Source organism: Macadamia integrifolia, unplaced genomic scaffold, assembly GCF_013358625.1.
Source record: "Macadamia integrifolia cultivar HAES 741 unplaced genomic scaffold, SCU_Mint_v3 scaffold885, whole genome shotgun sequence".
In the NCBI taxonomy this organism is placed as follows: domain Eukaryota; kingdom Viridiplantae; phylum Streptophyta; class Magnoliopsida; order Proteales; family Proteaceae; genus Macadamia; species Macadamia integrifolia.
Window position 1 is genome coordinate 269,352 of NW_024870570.1, and position 18,849 is coordinate 288,200.

Here is an 18,849-nt window from a genome sequence, read left to right on the forward strand (position 1 = left end):
CCAACCCCAGTCAGGATCCCAGAACTCTAACTAAAAATTCACCAATCCTTAGGGAAATCTGAAATCAGACTTAGAACAAAGTCCAAACCTGGGAAGAATTGAGGAAACTTGTGGCTGACTGTCGGAGGCTCTAATGAGGTCAACTTCTGGTTGAATGCCTCTCTAGTGGTACTTGACAAACCCTTAAAGGTTGGCCCTGATTGGATGACCAGATATGGAGATATGAAGTGTGGTTCTTAATTAGGAAACTAATGTAGACCTTCAGGAACAGCAGCTAGGGAGCTCCAATGGCCACCAAGCCTGGGTCGAGCGGAACTCTTGGGGGTTGGAAGAAAACCCCAAAAGGGCTTGAAGATTGTCAGTTGGTTGGGGAGATCTGGCCTTGGTCGATCTCCCTCAAAACCCTGACAATGATGCTGATTTCGATCTCTCCTCTTGGCTGCTTCAATCTAATCTTTTGATGAGGCTTCTGAACTTCAAACAGGCTTGTAATGATCACTCAAACACTCTCTCACAGTAACAAAATAAAGGACAAATAAAAGAAAAGACAGAATCATCGAGGGGTGAAGGGTGGGAGAAGAATGGTGGAATGGGTATCTCACCCCTCAGGTTTTGGGTATCACACCCCTTAATGGGTTAGGCATCTGGCATCTCACAATAGTAACTGTTAAGCCAAGAGTTTGCACTCACAATTTTCACTAATCAATTCTGTAACTGTGTACAATCGATGGATGCCTCTTTTATAGGCTTACATGAGTGAAATAAAAAAGGAAACTGAAATTGGAAACTTAGAGCTGGAAATAAACTTCCTTGTTTCTAACTTGCTAACCAAGTAGGAGTAATTTAGTAACTAATAACTGAACATAAAAAGAAAACTAGCTTAAGTTATAAAATAGTAAACGAACTTGACCAACTTTACAATCCAGAACAGGCAACTAAATCCTATGCTAGCTGGGCCAATTCGATGGCTGCTGGAACTCTTCTTTGAAGCTGCTTTCTTCAACAATAAGGGACAGCTATATGGCTTCTAGAAGATCCTTTTGAAGACAAAACTTGGAGACCGAGCACTGCTGATCGATGGGGAGGAACTGTTGCTGAGCTGGTCTAACTTACCAAAAAGGAAACCAATTTACTACCCAAATCTGGGCTGAGAAGCTGCTGCTCGATGGGGCTGGAATGGCCTGGCTAGACCAAGGCTGGACTTGGTTAAATGGGGCTAGCAGCCCCTTGTGCAAGCCTGATCTACATCAACATCGACCTTCAAAAACTTGATCCAATTCATTCGTTTCCATCATAGTTGCTTAACTTGGTAGCCTACACATGTCTGTTAAGAACAGATTGGTAGACACTGGCCTTTTTACTGATCACACAAGTTCATATGCACAACCACCTTGCAACCACAATACAGCTAAGCCTCCCAGGTACTGCCCACCCACTCTACAGAACACACTCCCATATCTAAATAATAGACACGCCAAAGAGACACAAATGTAACTTGGTTTGGTAGTGTGCCTACATCCATGGAGCAATAACTAAATTGCGCTCAGCGTATATTGCTTAATACCATCTTTTCGACCACATCCATGGTCTGGAGCACCAACTTCTAGTTAACATTCTTTTTGACTGCACCTACAGTTGAGAGCACCAACCCTTGTGTCCAAAACCCATTGAACACCCCAAAACAAAACAATAATGGGCTTTTAGATGATTGCCCCAATTACAAGCTCAATATAAATGCGAATCCCTCCCAATACATGAAAGTACCGACTCTGGCAGTTTCCCGAATGTCTAGCCTATAGTAATACAAAACAAATGGGGATTTGACAAATTGGTTACCTGTGTCACTAGGTAACCTCCTGAGATGCAATAGATCAGACATCTCCAATCACCGTTGCACCCCTCCTCTTTTTCTTCTCTCAATCCAAAACCCTTGATGGAGCTTGATTTGCTTGAAGAATCATTCCAGTATAGCACAATCGATGTCCGTTTGAAGGTAATCTTCTAGGATTTCCTCTCTTGGAGACTACTCTTCTCTCCTTGAGTTGGTTATGTCCTCTCTTTCTTGTGCTGGAATTTTTCAAGAAAGAAGCCCCATAAACTTCCTAAAATAGGCACCAAAAACCCTAATCCCATGTACGGTCCAACCCTTCGGTTTCGGATGCGAATCTGCAGAATGACCTTTGATAAGTTTAAGTGGTATGAATTTTTCCATTGATCTCTGATTTGGTTGATTATTGTTGCATATGAAAGTGGACTCAAAATGCGAGAACTTTTCCAGAAATAGCCTTCCTCTAATTTGGCATGAAAGATGCTCAAAAATTGATCCAAAGTTGAAAGAAGCATCATCACGCTGACTTTGATCGCCACAAATGATATTCCGTGTATGGTTATCTTACCACCACCAAAGACTCTGGAAAACGACCCACAGATGCATTAGCCTCTATTTTGGCGGAAGATGGCATGGAAGATCGTCCCTGAATCTGCGGAAGCTTATGATCTGGATAGATTTGCACAACTTCAACAAAAATGACTATAACTTTCTTGTCCAAGCTCCGATTGACCTGATTCCACTGGTGTTGAAAGAACACTCGAAGGGCTATATTTTTTATGAAGACACCTACAACCTAGGTGTAGTGCACGAATCCCAAAACTGGACTTGAACCTGAATGCTGTGTAGACATTGCACTTTCAGCAAACATGTGATCCCTTGTGTACAAGCCATAACTTTCCACTCTAAAATCGAATTGTCCTGGTTCAAATTTTCTTGGAAAGCTAACTAAAGGGTCCTCATATCTTATGTTTTGATCTCCTCCAAAGTACAAATAGAAGGCAACTCCAAAAATCTGCGAAGTCGCTGCTACAGCAGAAATTAGCAGACTTCCACATACTAGCAACCTTCACCTTTGGCAATACTTCATGCACACTAGGCCACCTCATCAAGTCTACCACATCACCAGTGGGACCCACATGATCACCACACCTTAAATTCCATGCCACATGGCACCAAAACATGTTACTACTTGTGCAAGGCATCTCTTTGGGGCATTTTACCAAACACTTGGCATGACTCGAGTGACCGTATAGAAACGACCACAACTCATTCAACCAGAATTGGGTCAATTCGATTCCAGTTGCGTCGGAAGATGACTCAATGATTTATAACTTTTTTGTTCATGACACCTTCCAAATTGTCTGTTTGGCCTACCCAAATTGGTTCTGAAGTATGCCTATCTTCCCAGTCACTGGATGACCTATCCAGCACTGTCTAGTCACTATCAAACCTTTGCAATCTCTGCTCACCCAGAAGCTTTGCCATGTCACTGTACTGCCTTTGCAAGCTCTGCACACATCATTGCCATTGCCACACATGGCTACCTCTGCACTGATGCATCTGTACACACTTGCACTGTCACTGTATTCTGTACTGTGCCATCTCAGCCATTTCACTGTCACTACCATCTCTGTGGATGCCCTGACATTGTCATCAGTTGAACTGCTGACTCCGCAGACTATAGACATGTCACACTGCCATATTACTAACTGTGTGAGTGTGCTGATTCTCATTGTGTTGACAACAACAACACCACAACTGCCATATCCCCAACACACAAAGAACAGATCCTTATCCATTGGCAAGGAATGTCACCAGCCGAAGCAACTTGGGAATTACTCCATCATGATCTGGGATCCGGGTGGGATTATTTTAATTTTTTACTTGTACCTTACCCTTGGGACGAGAAATTTCAATGGGGAAGGAGTTGTTACATCTCTTTTTTATCGTTAGGTGGTTTTTTTTTCTTCCTATTATTGTATCAAAAGGTGTTGTTCAAGGTCCACGTTAGGAGTCCACTAGGTCATGGTAGTTGGGGTTTCTAACGTTATCCGATTATATAGGGAGAGTTAGTGGGTATAGTTGATAGAGTCTGGGTTTGTTATTGGTGGTTAATATGTAGTGCAAGTGAGGGTGGGTTATTAGTGGTTAATATGTATGCAAGTGAGGGTGGGATTTGTTTAGCCACGTGTAAGACTCTTCTATTTATCTCCTATTTTGTTGCTTGCTTCTGTTATTGTAATGTTGAACTCTGTAGCATAAAGATAGTTTGGGATTGTTAATAAAGGGGAGAAGAGTTTTAACCAATTACACTGCTGTGTAAAACCTGGAGGCCAAGATTCCCTCGGAGAAACTTTATTTACCCAATATTCTGTTCAATTATCCTTTCCCAACGCTTCTACTTCTCTCCCTACAAAATAGCACCCTATCAGTTGTATGCTGATATGGATGATTCAGGTTGCTTTGAAGTCTGATTAGTTCTCTTTCTAATATTGAATTGTTGCAACACTGGCAGTGTGAGAGCCAGGAATATCTCTATATGCAATGATTTTAATGGTGAGTTGTGAATTAGTGTGTTCACAAGTGCATGTAAAGCACATAAAGATAAACATTTTTAATTTAGAATGCTTGAGTGTTAGATCCCTTCATATGCAGATTTTACTTTAAAGAGTGAATAATAGGGGAATTTGGACTTGTGCCTTAATGAGCGCAATCCTCCTCTATTTATAATAAAATAAATCCCTAAAGAAGGATTAAGGGTCCGTTTGGATATAACCCCTAAAACCCATAATCGCAATAATCCATTATTTAATACTCCCCCTCAAGTTGGTACATGGATATCGCACATATCCAACTTGGACAAAATAAAATAAAAAGATGTACTACTAAGTCCCTTTTTGAGAACATCTGCTAACTGATATTCACTCCGCACAAAAGGAATACAAATAATGCCTTCCTCCAACTTCTCCTTAATGAAATGCCTATCGATCTCGACATAGTTAGTACGATCATACTGAACGGGGTTGTGTTCAATGCTGGTGGCTGACTTATTATCACAATATAGTAAGATCGGCATTTGGATGGACACACCCAGGTTATGAAGAAGACTCAGCAACCAAAGTAGCTCACAAATCCCATGCGACATAGCTCGAAATTCAGCCTCTGAACTCGATTGAGCCACAACTGACTGCTTCTTACTGCGCCACGTAGCCAAGTTCCCACCAACAAATGTACAATAGCTAGTGGTAGAGAGACGATCATCTGGAGGACCTGCCCAATGAGCAATAATGTATGCCTTAATCCTCATATGATCTGTAGGAGAGAATTAAATGCCATTACCTGGGGCAGTCTTCAAGTACCTAAGAATCCAGTTCACAACATCCATATGTGAGGAATAGGGATCATGCATGTACTAACTCACCAAACTTATTGCATGAGCTATGTCTGGTCTTGTGTGGGATAGATATATGAGTCTTCCAGTCAGCCTTTGCCTTTGATACCGATCTTTATTAACATGTTCACCTTCCTTGCTTCTGAGATGAGAGTTAGCCTCAATAGGAGTATCCAAGGGTTTACAACCTGACATACCAGTCTATGAGAGGAGGTCCAAAGTATACTTTTTCTGGGAGAGAACAATACCCTTGGTTGAATGTGCCACCTCAATATTAAGAAAGTATTTTAGCTTTCCTAGGTCCTTAATCTCAAACTCCTTACCGAGATAAGCTTTAAACAATTCCCCTTATTGTTGTTGTTGTATACACTATTATCATAGTCATCTGATCACCCACCCTTTTAATAAATAGAGTATGATCAGCATTACTCTGAGTAAATCCAACTACTATCATAGCCTTTTGAAAGCAACCATACCATGCCTTGGCAGATTGCTTCAATCCATACAGAGCTCTCTTCAGTCTGCACACCTTGCCTTGTGTTTCTAGACTAGAGTATCCTGATGGAATTCCCATATACATCTCTTCAGTTAGCTTTGTATGAAGAAAATCATTCCTGACACCCAGTTGTTGTAGCTCCCATCCTTGGTTCACTGCACGGAAGATGATAACTCAAACCATATTCATTTTTTCCACAGGGGCAAAGGTCTCCTGGTAATTGATCCTATAAGTCTAAGTAAAACCCTTTGCCACCAGTCTTGACTTGTACCTATCTATAGTCCCGTCTGTAGTTTGCTTGACCGTGAATACCCATTTGTAGCCAACTGGTCGCTTTTGCAGGGGAAGAATAACTAAATCCCATGTGTTATTCTTGTAAAGAGCTCTCATTTCCTCATTCATTGCCTCCTTGCACTTAGGTTCTGCATTTGCCTCTTGCCAGGTTGTTAGGAATGGAAACCGAGGACAAAGAAGACACAAATGCACGATATGATGGGGAAAGAGCATTATATGACACCATGTAGGAAATAGGATGCTGAATACAAATCATATTACCTTTTCTATGAGCAATAGGAACATCAAGAGACTGATCAAAAGTAAAGGGAATGGTTATACCTGGAATAAAAGACTCAGGATCAAGGAGCAATGGAGCAACAGTGGTAATATGAGTGGTACTGTCAGTTCTCATTTTTTTGCAAGAGAATACCTATATCACTTGCGGTCTAGACCATCTTGTGTTTTCTGCTGAATCTGTGGCTCCCCTAAATGGGGCCTCCTGCTCTTGAATTGATGGCTCCCCCTGAGCAGAACCTCTAGACCAATGGGAACCTTTGAACCAGTAGTATTTTTTCCAGTATCCCTTTGAGTAGCACCATTTCCCATGGTAAGGAATAAAGGACAATCAAAAGTAGGAATCTAAATTACCTCTTCACTACCAGATGACTCCCTCTGAAGAGGTGGGAAGTAAGCCTCAGTCTCACAAAATGTCACATCCATGGAAACAATAAGCTATCGAGAAGGTGGATGATAGCATTGGTATCCCTTCTGAGTGGGAGAATAGCTCACAATTATACATCGGAGTCCATGATGGTCTAGCTTGCTTGGAACCTGATGATTTTGAACAAAGCAAACAAAACCAAAAACCTTGGGAGGAATAACAAAAGTACGAGACCCAAATAACAACTCAATGGGACTTTTGAAACCAAGTATACGTGAAGCATCCTGTTGATGAGATAGACAGCAGTAAGGACAACCTCACTTCAATAGGGAGCAGGGACCTGCATCTCAAATATCAAGGAGCGAGCAACCTCAAGTAGATGATGATTCTTATGTCCAGCCACCCCATTTTTCTCTGGGGTAACCACACAACTAGTCTGATGGATGATTCCATGATCAACCAAGTAGGATTGAAATGACCCATCCATATATTACCTCCCATTAACAGTACGCAGGATCTTGATTTTAGCATCAAACTGGGTCCAAATCATGGAATGAAGTTGCTGAAAGCATTGAAAAACCTCACTCTTATGATGTAATAAATAAATCCAAGTGGAATGAGTATTGCAATCAATAAAAGTAACAAACCATCTATAGCAAAAAAAAAAAAAAAGACACGATTGGGCAGGGCCTCGAACATCAGAATGAAGTAAAGCAAATGGAATAGTACTTCTATTATCAGAAAGAGGATAAAAATTCTGAGTTTGTTTTGCCAAAACACACGCATCATAGATAAACTGGTCCATAGTATAGTGTCTAACTAACGTCGGATATAATCTAGATAAAGTGCCCCATAGGGTGACCCAGACGATGATGCCAACCCAAAAGTTCTGAGACTGCTGAATCAAATGAAGTGTGTAGAGCCTGTGCGGGACGAGTGTCCAAGTAATAGAGACCACCACTCATTGTACTATTGCTAATCTTTGCCCCCATCACCAAGTCTTAAAACACACAATGAGTAGGAAAGAAAGTGACTTTACAGTTCAAATATTTAGTAATAAGTAGAAAACTGACGAACATGTAACACAGAAGACAATGACAATGAATGAGAGCACTGAATGGAAACAGATCCAGCAAAAGATGAAAGAGAACCATCAACAACACGAACTTTAGTATTACTTAAAGAGGGATAATAGGTAGAAAAAAAAGTGTGTAAACTAGTCATGTGATCAGTAGCCCCAGAATATGGCACCTGATTGGGCTGAGTGGGAGACAGTGATTGTTGTTGGAGAGGAGGCAGCAACAATAACAATGGAGGATCCCATCTGAGTCAGCACAAGACGGAGCGTGGCCATTTCGTCAATAGAGAAGGAGGCACCTGTAGGAGTGGAGCTATTAGAGTCAGTCTCAGAATTGATTTGCCTGGGTTTTCTTCCGATGACCCTGATTACACCCACGAGAATTGGCAGGATGTCTACAAAGCTTCCAAAAAGTCTCTCTAGTATGACACTCCTTGCCATAATAGTCTCATTTGACAACCAGTTTGTCAGGTGAAGTACTAGTCCAGGAACTTGTACTAGTTTCAGAAGAGTAGATCGATCTTGAGAAGGAGGCTGTAGCATCTCAGATCGACGTTGTTCCTTAGCCTGAATAATGGAATAGGCTTCCTCAATGGTGGGTGGAGGATCACGATTAAGCACATTAGCTCTAATCTGATCATATTCAACATTGAGACCTGCCAAAAAATCATAAACACGAAGCTTCTCCTCATGGTTCTTAAACCCAACAATAACAGTCTCACAAATAGGTTGATAGGTCTCATAATAATCAATCTCATTCCACATACCCTACAGATCAGAGTAATATTGAGCCATAGAAAGATCCTTCTGAGTAGCCCGATGGACCTTTTCCTCAATTCAAAATATTGGGCATGGTTGCCCACATGGGAATAGGTGGCCTTAGCGGCTTTCCAAATCTTAGTAGTGGAATCAAGTAACAAATATGTTCGAGAAATAGGAGGGGACAAAATTAATAAGATAGGACATTACCATCTATTTGGCAGCATCCCATTTGTCTTGAGCAGAACCTATAGTTTAGGGCGTATTGACCTATGAGAAATCCGGCATAACCACGATCAACAATCAACATGTAGTAGGACTGAGACCAAATCAGTTAGTTGCTCCCACCCAACTTGATGGTGCTAGTAGAGAAGAGGGGATAGTCATGACCAGAGGAACGGGTCCCCTCCTTCCTGAGTAATTGATGTCCTAGAATCTTCAGACACCATGAGTGCAAATACAATCAAGCAATCGCAAGAAAGACCGACCCAAAACTAATCAATCATAGATATGGAGCACTTGCAAAGCCAAGGAAGAGCCCCTGGTGGGAGGGAGTACACTCACCACCAAGGGAGAGAGCCTAACACAAGCAAAATCGTCTGGTATAGGGTTTATGCTTGGATTAGGTGTTTGGGTAGAATAGGGTTTAGTTTATGGAGAGACAGGGTAGCGCAGGGAGGTGTTGCGCAAGGGGTATTGGCGCAAGGTGAGGTTGGGTTGGACTAGGACTAGGACTAGGACTAGGAATAGACTACTGGGTTGGATTAGGACTAGGACTTAGAGATTGGGTTGGATTAGGATTAAGACTAGGACTTAAGAGTTTGGGCGGGATTAGGACTAGGACTAGGAGATTGGCACAGGGGTTTGAGTTTAGCGCTAGAAGAGTGTAGCGCAGGGATTGGATGATGGTAGCACAGGGGTTTAGTGAAGGAGATTTTGAGGGATGGAGGGTTGCACAGGTTTGTAGCTGGTTGATGGAGAAATCACAGGTAGATTCAGATGGAGTAGATGGAGTTTTTTTGCCACAGGCAGCAGCGGCTTGATCTTGGGCAGGTGCTGTTTCTTGCTTCTTGCGCAGGTTATGAAGAAGGTGATGGTGGCTGGTGGTGTGCTTGATCTTGGGCAGGTCCTGGTTCTTGCTTCTTGCACTGGTTATGGAGAAGATGATGGTGGCCGGTGGTGGTGCTTACTGATTCTGGGGTAGCTTATGGGCGATCGCAGGTAGGGAAGAAGAAGGGGTGGGGTGATGGTTCTTCTGCAGGTTAGGGAAATCGAAGGTAGGGGAAGAAGAATGAGGGATAGGTTTTGGGTTTGGAGATTTCTGATCAGACCTGCTCTGATACCATGAAGATTTGGGGAATGGACTTGTGCCTTAATGAGCACAATTCTCCTCTATTTATTATAAAATAAATCCCTAAAGAGGGGCTTGAGGGTCCATTTGGATATAACCCCTAAAACCCATTATTCAACAGAGAGGTTTGGAGCCTATTTTGATGCATTGTCTGGTTTCAAAACACCAGCAGTGTATGAGCTCTATTTTGCATGTAGACAGTTTGCTAGTTCACAACACTGGATGCTCTTCTGAAGAACAGGGAAATTGGGTGCGATAAGCTCTTGATCATGATCGACCATACTCTAAATTATATATTCAAAAGCAAGTGAGACATAATAATATTCATCCTAATTTGATGGAAGTTCTTATCAGGCTATGAATAACCTGAAAGTGCCAGTAAAAGATTTGGAACTTGTAACCTGTCCAGTGGGTGCAGCAGTGAGAAATTTTCTCCAGTGTATGGGAAGTCCGTCTTAACTTTTCTTGTCAATTTGGGGTTCGTCGAAGGAGTTGGAGTTCCAGACATTGCTGACTCTGAGATAAACACTTGGATCACATTAGTTTTGGATTCCATGAATCTATGCCATTTTCTTTTGGTGTTTGAACATATTTTTCTCACTTAAATTAGTTGTGGTGGATGGTGGTGTGAAGCTGTGAATTTAGTGAATGGTGTATGGGAATAATTTTCTAATTTGAGTAGAGCCTATAATCGTTACCATTATGTTTGGTTATATTTTTCACTGGGAGTCTAGAAAATTTTGTATGAGGTGCTTTCTAATAATAGAGGGGGGGGGGAATAAATTAAGAAAAAAAGAAAGAAAGCCCAATTGACTTACTAAAACTTCTTATTGCAGGTTGGTGACTTTGCTATTGACAACCGTGCAGGCATCAGCAGAACCTTACACCGCATCAGTGCCATCAGGAATCGCAAAGGTGCAATTATAGGCTTAACCTGTCGTGTTGGTCGGGCGATATCGGGAAGTGCTAATTTATTGCGGGACTTGGTAAAGGATGGGGCTTCTTTGTTGCTTATTGGGCCTCCAGGAGTTGGAAAGACTACGATAATTAGGTATGTCATTTCTGTATATCAGAGATTTACTTGCTTTAAAATACATCGGTTTCAGATTTGAAGTATTTTGAGCGTTTAACTACTTACTAATAAAAACTTTGCTTACCATAACTAAAATTTTTCTTCAATGCTTTAACTTTAGAGAAACTTGACCAGTTCTGATCTGCAGATCCCTTTTACTTTCCATCAATCATATTTTTATAACTTTCTTCTTCCCCCTCTCATAGGTAGTTTCTTCCACATTAGACCTTTCTGAATGTGACTCGTCCTATCCATGCTCATTTTCTGGGCCTGTCTGTCCTCTGTGAAATATGTATATACACAAACCAAAAGTGAGATTACTCTACCTTATAAAACTACTATGGCTAAATATTTGTCTTGAAGATGCTTTTGTATTATAAACGTCCTGTATGGTATCTCTTAACTAGAGGTTCCATTTTTTTCATGTTTATTTACTAATTATGGTGTTTAACCAGAGGGTAGGCATCTTTGGGTATAGTGCATTTTCTTTGGAAAACAAGATCAAGGGTGGTGTTAGTACATCATTGTATAAGGGAGCTACATGTGCCTTTCTGAAGAATGGAACATGTGATTCTGAGGTATATAAAACTAATTGACTGTACCAAGAATTTGTACTTTAAAATTTTCAGGGAAATAGCTCGCATGCTTGCCGATGACTACAAGAAACGTGTGATGATTGTTGACACCTCAAATGAGATAGGTGGTGATGGTGATATTCCTCATGCAGGAATTGGTAAAGCTCGCAGGATGCAAGTCCCTAACTCTGATGTGCAGCATAAGGTGTAGCATGTTTGAGATTTTTTTGGATGCTTTTCCTTCTATTATGTGATTTAAGCTTAATAGAAAAATGAAAATGACAAAAACTCTTGTGTCTTGTATTGTTTATCTCATCACTAATGTAGTAATAAACTAATAATAAATACCTATTTCAGATTCCTTGTATGGGTCTAGATTTCATGTTTGGGTATGTGTTCTGATGTTTGCTTTATTGCCAAATTCAGGCACTTATGGTCATGAATACATGTAGTTGATATGGGTTTTCACCGCATTTTACTGTCCGGTACTTCTCAACTCCGTGATGTAATGTGGCAGCTCAGCTGTATATGACGTTGATACCTTAAACTACTTTAGTTAAAATAGGTGCAGAGGATCTCAACAGGTGCAGAAGATCCTAGACGGTATAAGCATGGTTATATCCTGTTAGCATATGTATTAATGATTTTCCTACTGCGGAGAAAACACTAGTACATGCAACATGTCATTCTCTTTAAATTTCTAACTTAAGTAATAGTGCTTTAGAATCAGAGAAGATATCTTCATTGTCATTGAGGTTGAAAACTGAATTCAATTTGTGATTGATAACAGCAACTTATTTGAAGTTTCCTGCTCATTAAGTTTGGAATATTCAATATCATACTTGCTGGGTTTCCTCCTCGTGAAAGTAAAGGAGGGGGACCTGCACTTGGCAGTGCCCTCATGGGAACCAATTGACTCTCCCCCAAATCGTTTAATCCTTAAATATAAAAGGGAAGAGAGAAGCGGTGGTTGGATGTGTGTGATTTCCTCTTTTGGTGGTGCTTTGAGCGGAGAAGACCACAGAGAGGGTGCTCTGTGAGATAGGTATGATAGGAGCACAAAGAGTGCTCTGTAGTGCATAGAATGGCACACAGATAGTATGCACAAAATTGCACAGATGAGGTGTGCACATAATGCCATGCATTCAGAGTTGTTTCTGTTCTGTGGGTTGTGGTTTGAAGGTGTTTCTTTTTGTCAAGATAAGACGGAAATCTGCCGTATTTCTTCCTATGTCTCATTATAATGTAAGGTTAAATCACAAGGGACTTAACTCCAGACAGGATCTTGGATGGTCTTCAAATAGCCATTGAGTGGAGGTCTTGAAGTGGAGATTTGATCTTTCAAATATCAGTCTTGGTGTCCTCTTAGTTGATGAGATTGATCAGGGATAGGGTTTCAGATAAAACCCCTAAAACAGAATCGCAGGTGGGGAGTTTTCCTTCCTTCAATCAGCTCTAACAGCAGCAGCAATTTGGGTCTTCAAGGTAGACTTCAGTGAACAAACCGTCAATGATATTAAGTAGTTCGATATGTCTCAAATGGCGAAAGAACTCAGAAAAATAAGGGGGAAAAGGGGGTTATCGATTACAAGAGATGAAAGGGCGAGAAGAAGGAAATATAGGAGGGGATAGGTTGGGTCGAGTATCTCACTCTTCCCTGGGCATCTCACCCATGAGGTCTCTAACCTCACTGCACCTCACAGCAATTGGAATAATCCAAGCCTTTTTTTTCTCTTCATCAAACAGTGGGCTGTGATCAGCCTTCTTCCTTTATTATAAACTTTCAAATTGATTACAAAATTGAGTCCTTCCTTGCATGGAAAGGAAAGGAATACCCTTACAACTAGATATTATCCTATTTGTAAACGAATTACGAATCAAATCAAATCCCTCCCTTTTACAAAGATAGAAACTATTAGAATTCCTACTTTCTAAAAGTAAAAGCTAAAATTAGAAACTAGCTGGATAATATCTTCCTAGCTATTACAAGGAAATATGAAGATGGAAACTAGATCAATCAAAGATTTTCTAAAATATTGCAGCTTAAACTCCTCCATGCGAGCTGGCCATGGAGCCCATGAATCAGGAAGGAATCTTCTTCAGTTCTTCTCCACACAAGCTGTAATTGGTTTGAACCAATCGAGAACCAAGAACCAAGCCACACCCCAGGCTGCCTCCCACAGAATTTGCATCCCACAACTGGTCTGGACTGGTTTTGAGGCCTTGTTCCTGTGATCCACATCACATTAGTAATGAGGTGAATATTTTGCTCCTGGGAACCCGCCTTGTTAGGTGAGAATTATCTTGCTATCCAAGAAGATTTTTCTTAAGTTTGTTAGCCTCTAGCATTGGTTAGGGAAGACTTAGTTGTAACCCTTTAGCAGTGTCTAGCGAAGACTTGTAGTTGGCTTGGTATGATTTATATTTGTGCTATTAATGTCTGCAGTGTTGTGTGATCAAGGTTGTCCTCTAAAACTCGAAGAAAAATTTTATAGGAGTTCCTTTAAGCTTATTTGGAAGTTTGTCTCAAAGAAGAATAGCATATGTGTCTCTTGGGATCACTCCAATCTTCTCCTAATGTAGACTAGGATAGAGATCTAACCAAGTCTCAACTGCAGGAACTTTTAATCAAAGAACAACCATCGATCACCCAATGATTCCAATAACAGAACGATAACCAAACTGATAACAATTCAAAGATCAAACAATCGATCTCAGAAATTAACAATTCTGTAACTGAATAAACAACCGGGAATATAGGACTGAAATCATCAATTAAGGAAGTTAAATCAATGAGGAATAGTATCAGCAACCAATCAGCAGCACCCAACAGAAATTGATTCACAAATCTGGGCAGAAATTACAACCAGACAGAATAGGGAAAATATGCATAACTTCAAAACCGCTGGTCTGATTGACTCCAAACTAGGGTGGGTTGAACCACCCTTTTACTTGGCCTAACAATCGATCAAAATTGGAGATCCATCAAGTGGCTGGTTGTCCAGATCAGTGAAGGTTCGGTAGGGGAAAATCTGGGTTTCTAAAGAAAACCAGAAATAAGAAAAGACCAGATCACTTACCTGAGATGGCTGAAACAGAATATAATAAGAAGAAAAGAAAATTACCTTGAAGAAGAAGAAGAAGAACACTTGAAAGGAACCTCTCAGGCTTAACACCGCAGAGAGTCAATTGGATCAAACACCAATTCCATCAGCCTTGATCAAACACAACTCTTCATAAAGAAGACAATAGCAACAACTATTAATTTTTTTTATCAAAATCATCTCAGCTTTAGGAGCCTCCTTTTCTTTATATATAATGTTGATGGGGGAGGGAATTACAAAATAGAAGGTTCCTCAAAAAGGAAACCAAATATTCTCCTAATACAATAGTTACTAAAAATTGAAATTAGAAACTGGTTGAAAAAGGAAATTAACTACTAATGACTTGACTCAACTAATAACTTGACTCCTAAGGAAACAAATATAACTCAAATCAAACCCAACTTAAAAAGGAAACTAATGAAAATGGAAACTAACTAGTAATCCCGTACGCATCCTTAGAGCCCCCTTTTAGACCCATAAAAGTGGTCTATTATACTCAAAACACATGGGATCAAAGTCCTAACATGTATGGAACCCAACCATAGGCTTATTCCTAATAAAACAAGCCTATTTTGGTTATTAATCTGCATCATCTCCGTAATGACTCCTTTTGGACCGTTAGGCCTCCCTCTGATGCTTCCTAGCTTTGGCGCAACATTCTTAGTTTCTGCACCATTGCCCTTACTGCCATTCACTCTTCCATTTCTGACGGCCATAATGTACCCCTCTGGAGTTCTCCTCTCTATAGTCGTGGCCACACCTATATACTCGTTTGGGCTTGCCAGAAGATGCCCCTATATCTGCCATCATCTCGAATGAGGCATGTTCCCCCCTCTTTCCTCCCTTCCCTCTCCTAAACATCTGGTCCTCCCTTTGATGCAGCATTGAAGACCTACTCAAGGAGGAAGAAAGGGGTCGACCATAGTGGCTGAGATGGGTTGACCAGGCCTAGTCTATTGGCCCACAATTTGGGCCTTGATGGGGGTTAATTAGTTGCTAATTTCAGTCTTTGTATTTTCCCGGTTTTTATTTTCAGAATTGGAAACTAGAGGAGTTGTCTTTTATTTAGTTTCCTATTTGTAAACCCCCCCATCATTATTATAAATAAAGGAGAGGGATCCCATTAAGCCCCATGATTTTATGAAAAAAAAAAAAAAAAAAAAAGCTTTCTGCTGCCATTGTCTTTTTTGAGACACCCTTGTTTTGATCAAGGTTTTGGGACTGGTGTTTGATCTGGTCGACACTCTGCGGTGGGAAGCCCGAGTGGATCTTCATCATTTCTGGTTTTCTTATTGTTATTAATCTCCTTTAGCATCTCAGGTAAGTGGTCTGAACTCCTTGCAATTTCTGGGTTTTAAGAGTCCCAGATTTCCCCCCACCGACCTGTACTGCTCTAAGAAACCAGCCATCTGAGGGCTTTGAATTTCTGGTCGAGTGTTACCCCTGCTGAGAGGAAGAATCAATTCCAATTTTAGAGTAATCAAGCTTGGGGATTGTCTGATATATTAAATCTCTCCAATTTGGTCGATCTCTGTTCTGTCCCACTTCTGCCCTGAACTTTGGTTCTATTACTCTAACTGTTGGTGCTTTGATTTTGGTAATTGTTTTCTTTGGTTCTGTCTCTGATATTGAAGCATTAAGCCACTGATTTCCTAATCCCTAGTCGGTCACAGAAACTTAGAAACTCAGAAACTCGAAGATCGATAGGGCTGATTTTGTTTATTTATTCAATGCTACCATTATTTTTGTTGATTGAATTATTTGGTATTTGGTGGTTGTTCTTTGATTAAAAGTTCCTGCAGTTGAGACTTGGTTGGACCCCTATCCTAGTCTACGTTAAGTGGTATCAGAGCATGGCTGAGAACAACCCTATGACTGAGATGAAGGCTTCTATATCTTTTATTGTGGAGATGTTATAGGTTGTGAGGATTGATCAACAAGCTATGAGGGCTGAACAACAAACTCTTGGTGCAAGGATGTTGGCTGTGGAGACCCAACCATAGAAACCTACCTATGACACTCATGTACCACCTGAAGTGGAAGCCCCATTGAACTTAGTTGCTCAGTTGGCTAACAAGAGACCTAACCCTAATCTGAGAGGACCACAGAGGGTTCCGGTAGTGCAACCTACTTTTGAAGAACACATAAGGGGTTACTTTGAGACTGAACGTCCCACATACCAGAGGTACTCAGGAGATTCACAGAAGGTTAAACTCGATTTGGAGGAGTTTGACGGTAGACATGACCCCCAATTGTTCTATGATTGGGTAGCTGTATTGGATTACTATTTTGACTATTATGACCTACCTGAGGAACGAAAGATTAAACTAGCTCGTGCTAAGCTAGTTGAGGCTGCTCGTGATTGGTTGAGAACCTATGAGCAAGAGTTGGAAGACCGTGGTAGAGAGCCTACTATTTGGGAGGAGATGAAGCTTGAACTATTTGAAAAGTACTTGCCACGTAACTTTAGAGCTCGCATACAAGACTAGCTGAACTCTCTTCGTTAGGGGACTATGATTGTTGCAGAGTATATGAACAGATTTGATACACTTTATTCTCGCATAGGCATTAGGGAGAATGAGAGGCAATTACTTTCTCGGTTTCAACTGGGATTGCGAGCTGAAATCAATAGGGGAATTGGTGTTGTTGATGTGTACTCAGTGAGGGATTGCTTTGACAAGGCCTTACGAGCAGAGGAGCTCAAAACACAACAGGTAGAAGGTTTGGTTTTCAAGCTGGGGAGGTCAAGAAAAATTTTCCAGCCACTAAACCTAGTAGTTCAGCACCCCCAAAGGCCACTTTTCCCCCACGGGCTGATTACAAAGGAAAGACACCTATGATAGGCAACAACAAGGTACAATGTTTTCATTGTCAAGAGGTAGGAAACTTTGCTAAATCTTTCCCATATAAGCAGAGGGTTAACACAGTGGCTGAAATTGAAGACTCCAATAGGGAAGAGGAATCAACTCTTTATTCCTACCCCTTGGAAGATGATGATGATGATGGTGGGTATAACTATGAGCTGGAAGACACCAATGATGATGACACTCATGGCATACATATTGTTACTCGCATTTTGGTGGCTGAAACCAACGGATAAGATTGGCGGCGTAACTGTATTTTCTATAACCGTATGAATTCTGGAAAGCATACTTGTCAGGTGATAATAGACAGTGGTAGCTGTGTCAATGTTGTCTCAGAAGCCTTTCTGAAGAGAGCAACATTGAAGTTTGACCCACATCCTCAACCTTATAAGGTATCATTGCTGAGTGGAAATACCTTAGAGGTGAACAAACGGTGCTCAGTTCCTTTGAAGCCTTACCTGTATGAAGAGAAAGTTTGGTGTGATGTGATTTCAATGAAATTCAAAGATGTATTGTTTGGTCGTCCCTGGATGTATGACAATGATGCTATGGTTGGAGGGAAGAAAAATCTGTATACATTCATATGGAAAGGTGTTCCTACAACTTTCTATCCAGTAAATGTGCCGGCTGAAATCTGGCGACAAAGATCTCTAAGGGGAAATCAGAAGGACATTGACATTGAGAAGAAAGTGGTTTCTATGCCTATGAAAGAGTTGTTAGTTATTCCCCATAAGCAATTCATATGCACAAGTCATGAAATAGGAATGGTTATGGCTCTTGTTACTCGAGAAGTCACTCCCCAACCTGAGGTAATGCATAGTGCACCTATTAAAGAGCTCTTATCTGATTTTTCTGACTTAGTCCCTGATGATCTTCCAGATTAGCTACCTCCCATGCGCGACATACAACATGCTATTGACTTGGTACTTGGTTCGGTTTTACCTAACCTACCCGCCTACAGACTCAGTCCTACTGAACATGCCCAGCTGAAATGGCAAGTGGATGGGCTATTACAAAAGGGCTTTATTGAGGAGAGTTTGAGTCCTTGTGCGGTACCAACTTTACTCACGCCGAAGAAGGATGGTCTTAGCGTATTTGTGTGGACAACTGTGCTATCAACAAAATAACAGTCAAGTATAGATTTCTATACCACGACTCAATGACATGTTGGATATGTAGTCTGGGGCAAAGGTCTTCTCCAAATTAGATCTGAGGAGTGGCTACCATCAGATTCGTATCCGTTCTGGGGATGAGTGGAAGATCGCCTTCAAGACCAATGATGGCTTGTACGAGTGGAAAGTCATGCCTTTCGGTTTGACCAATGCATCTAGCACCTTCATACGAGTTAAGACACAGGTACTTCATCCTTTTATTGGTCGCTTTTTGGTTGT

General features: G+C 41.0%; 1 protein-coding gene across 1 annotated transcript in view; it reads left to right on the forward strand.

Moving 5' to 3' along the window:
* Positions 1-18,849, forward strand: part of LOC122070314 (protein SEEDLING PLASTID DEVELOPMENT 1) — a 50,583-nt gene that overhangs the window by 12,483 nt on the left and 19,251 nt on the right. The window contains exons 2-3 of the mRNA XM_042634441.1: positions 10,680-10,894; positions 11,545-11,695. Of these exons, the coding sequence (XP_042490375.1) occupies positions 10,680-10,894; positions 11,545-11,695 (366 nt within the window). The remainder of the gene's footprint in view (positions 1-10,679; positions 10,895-11,544; positions 11,696-18,849) is intronic.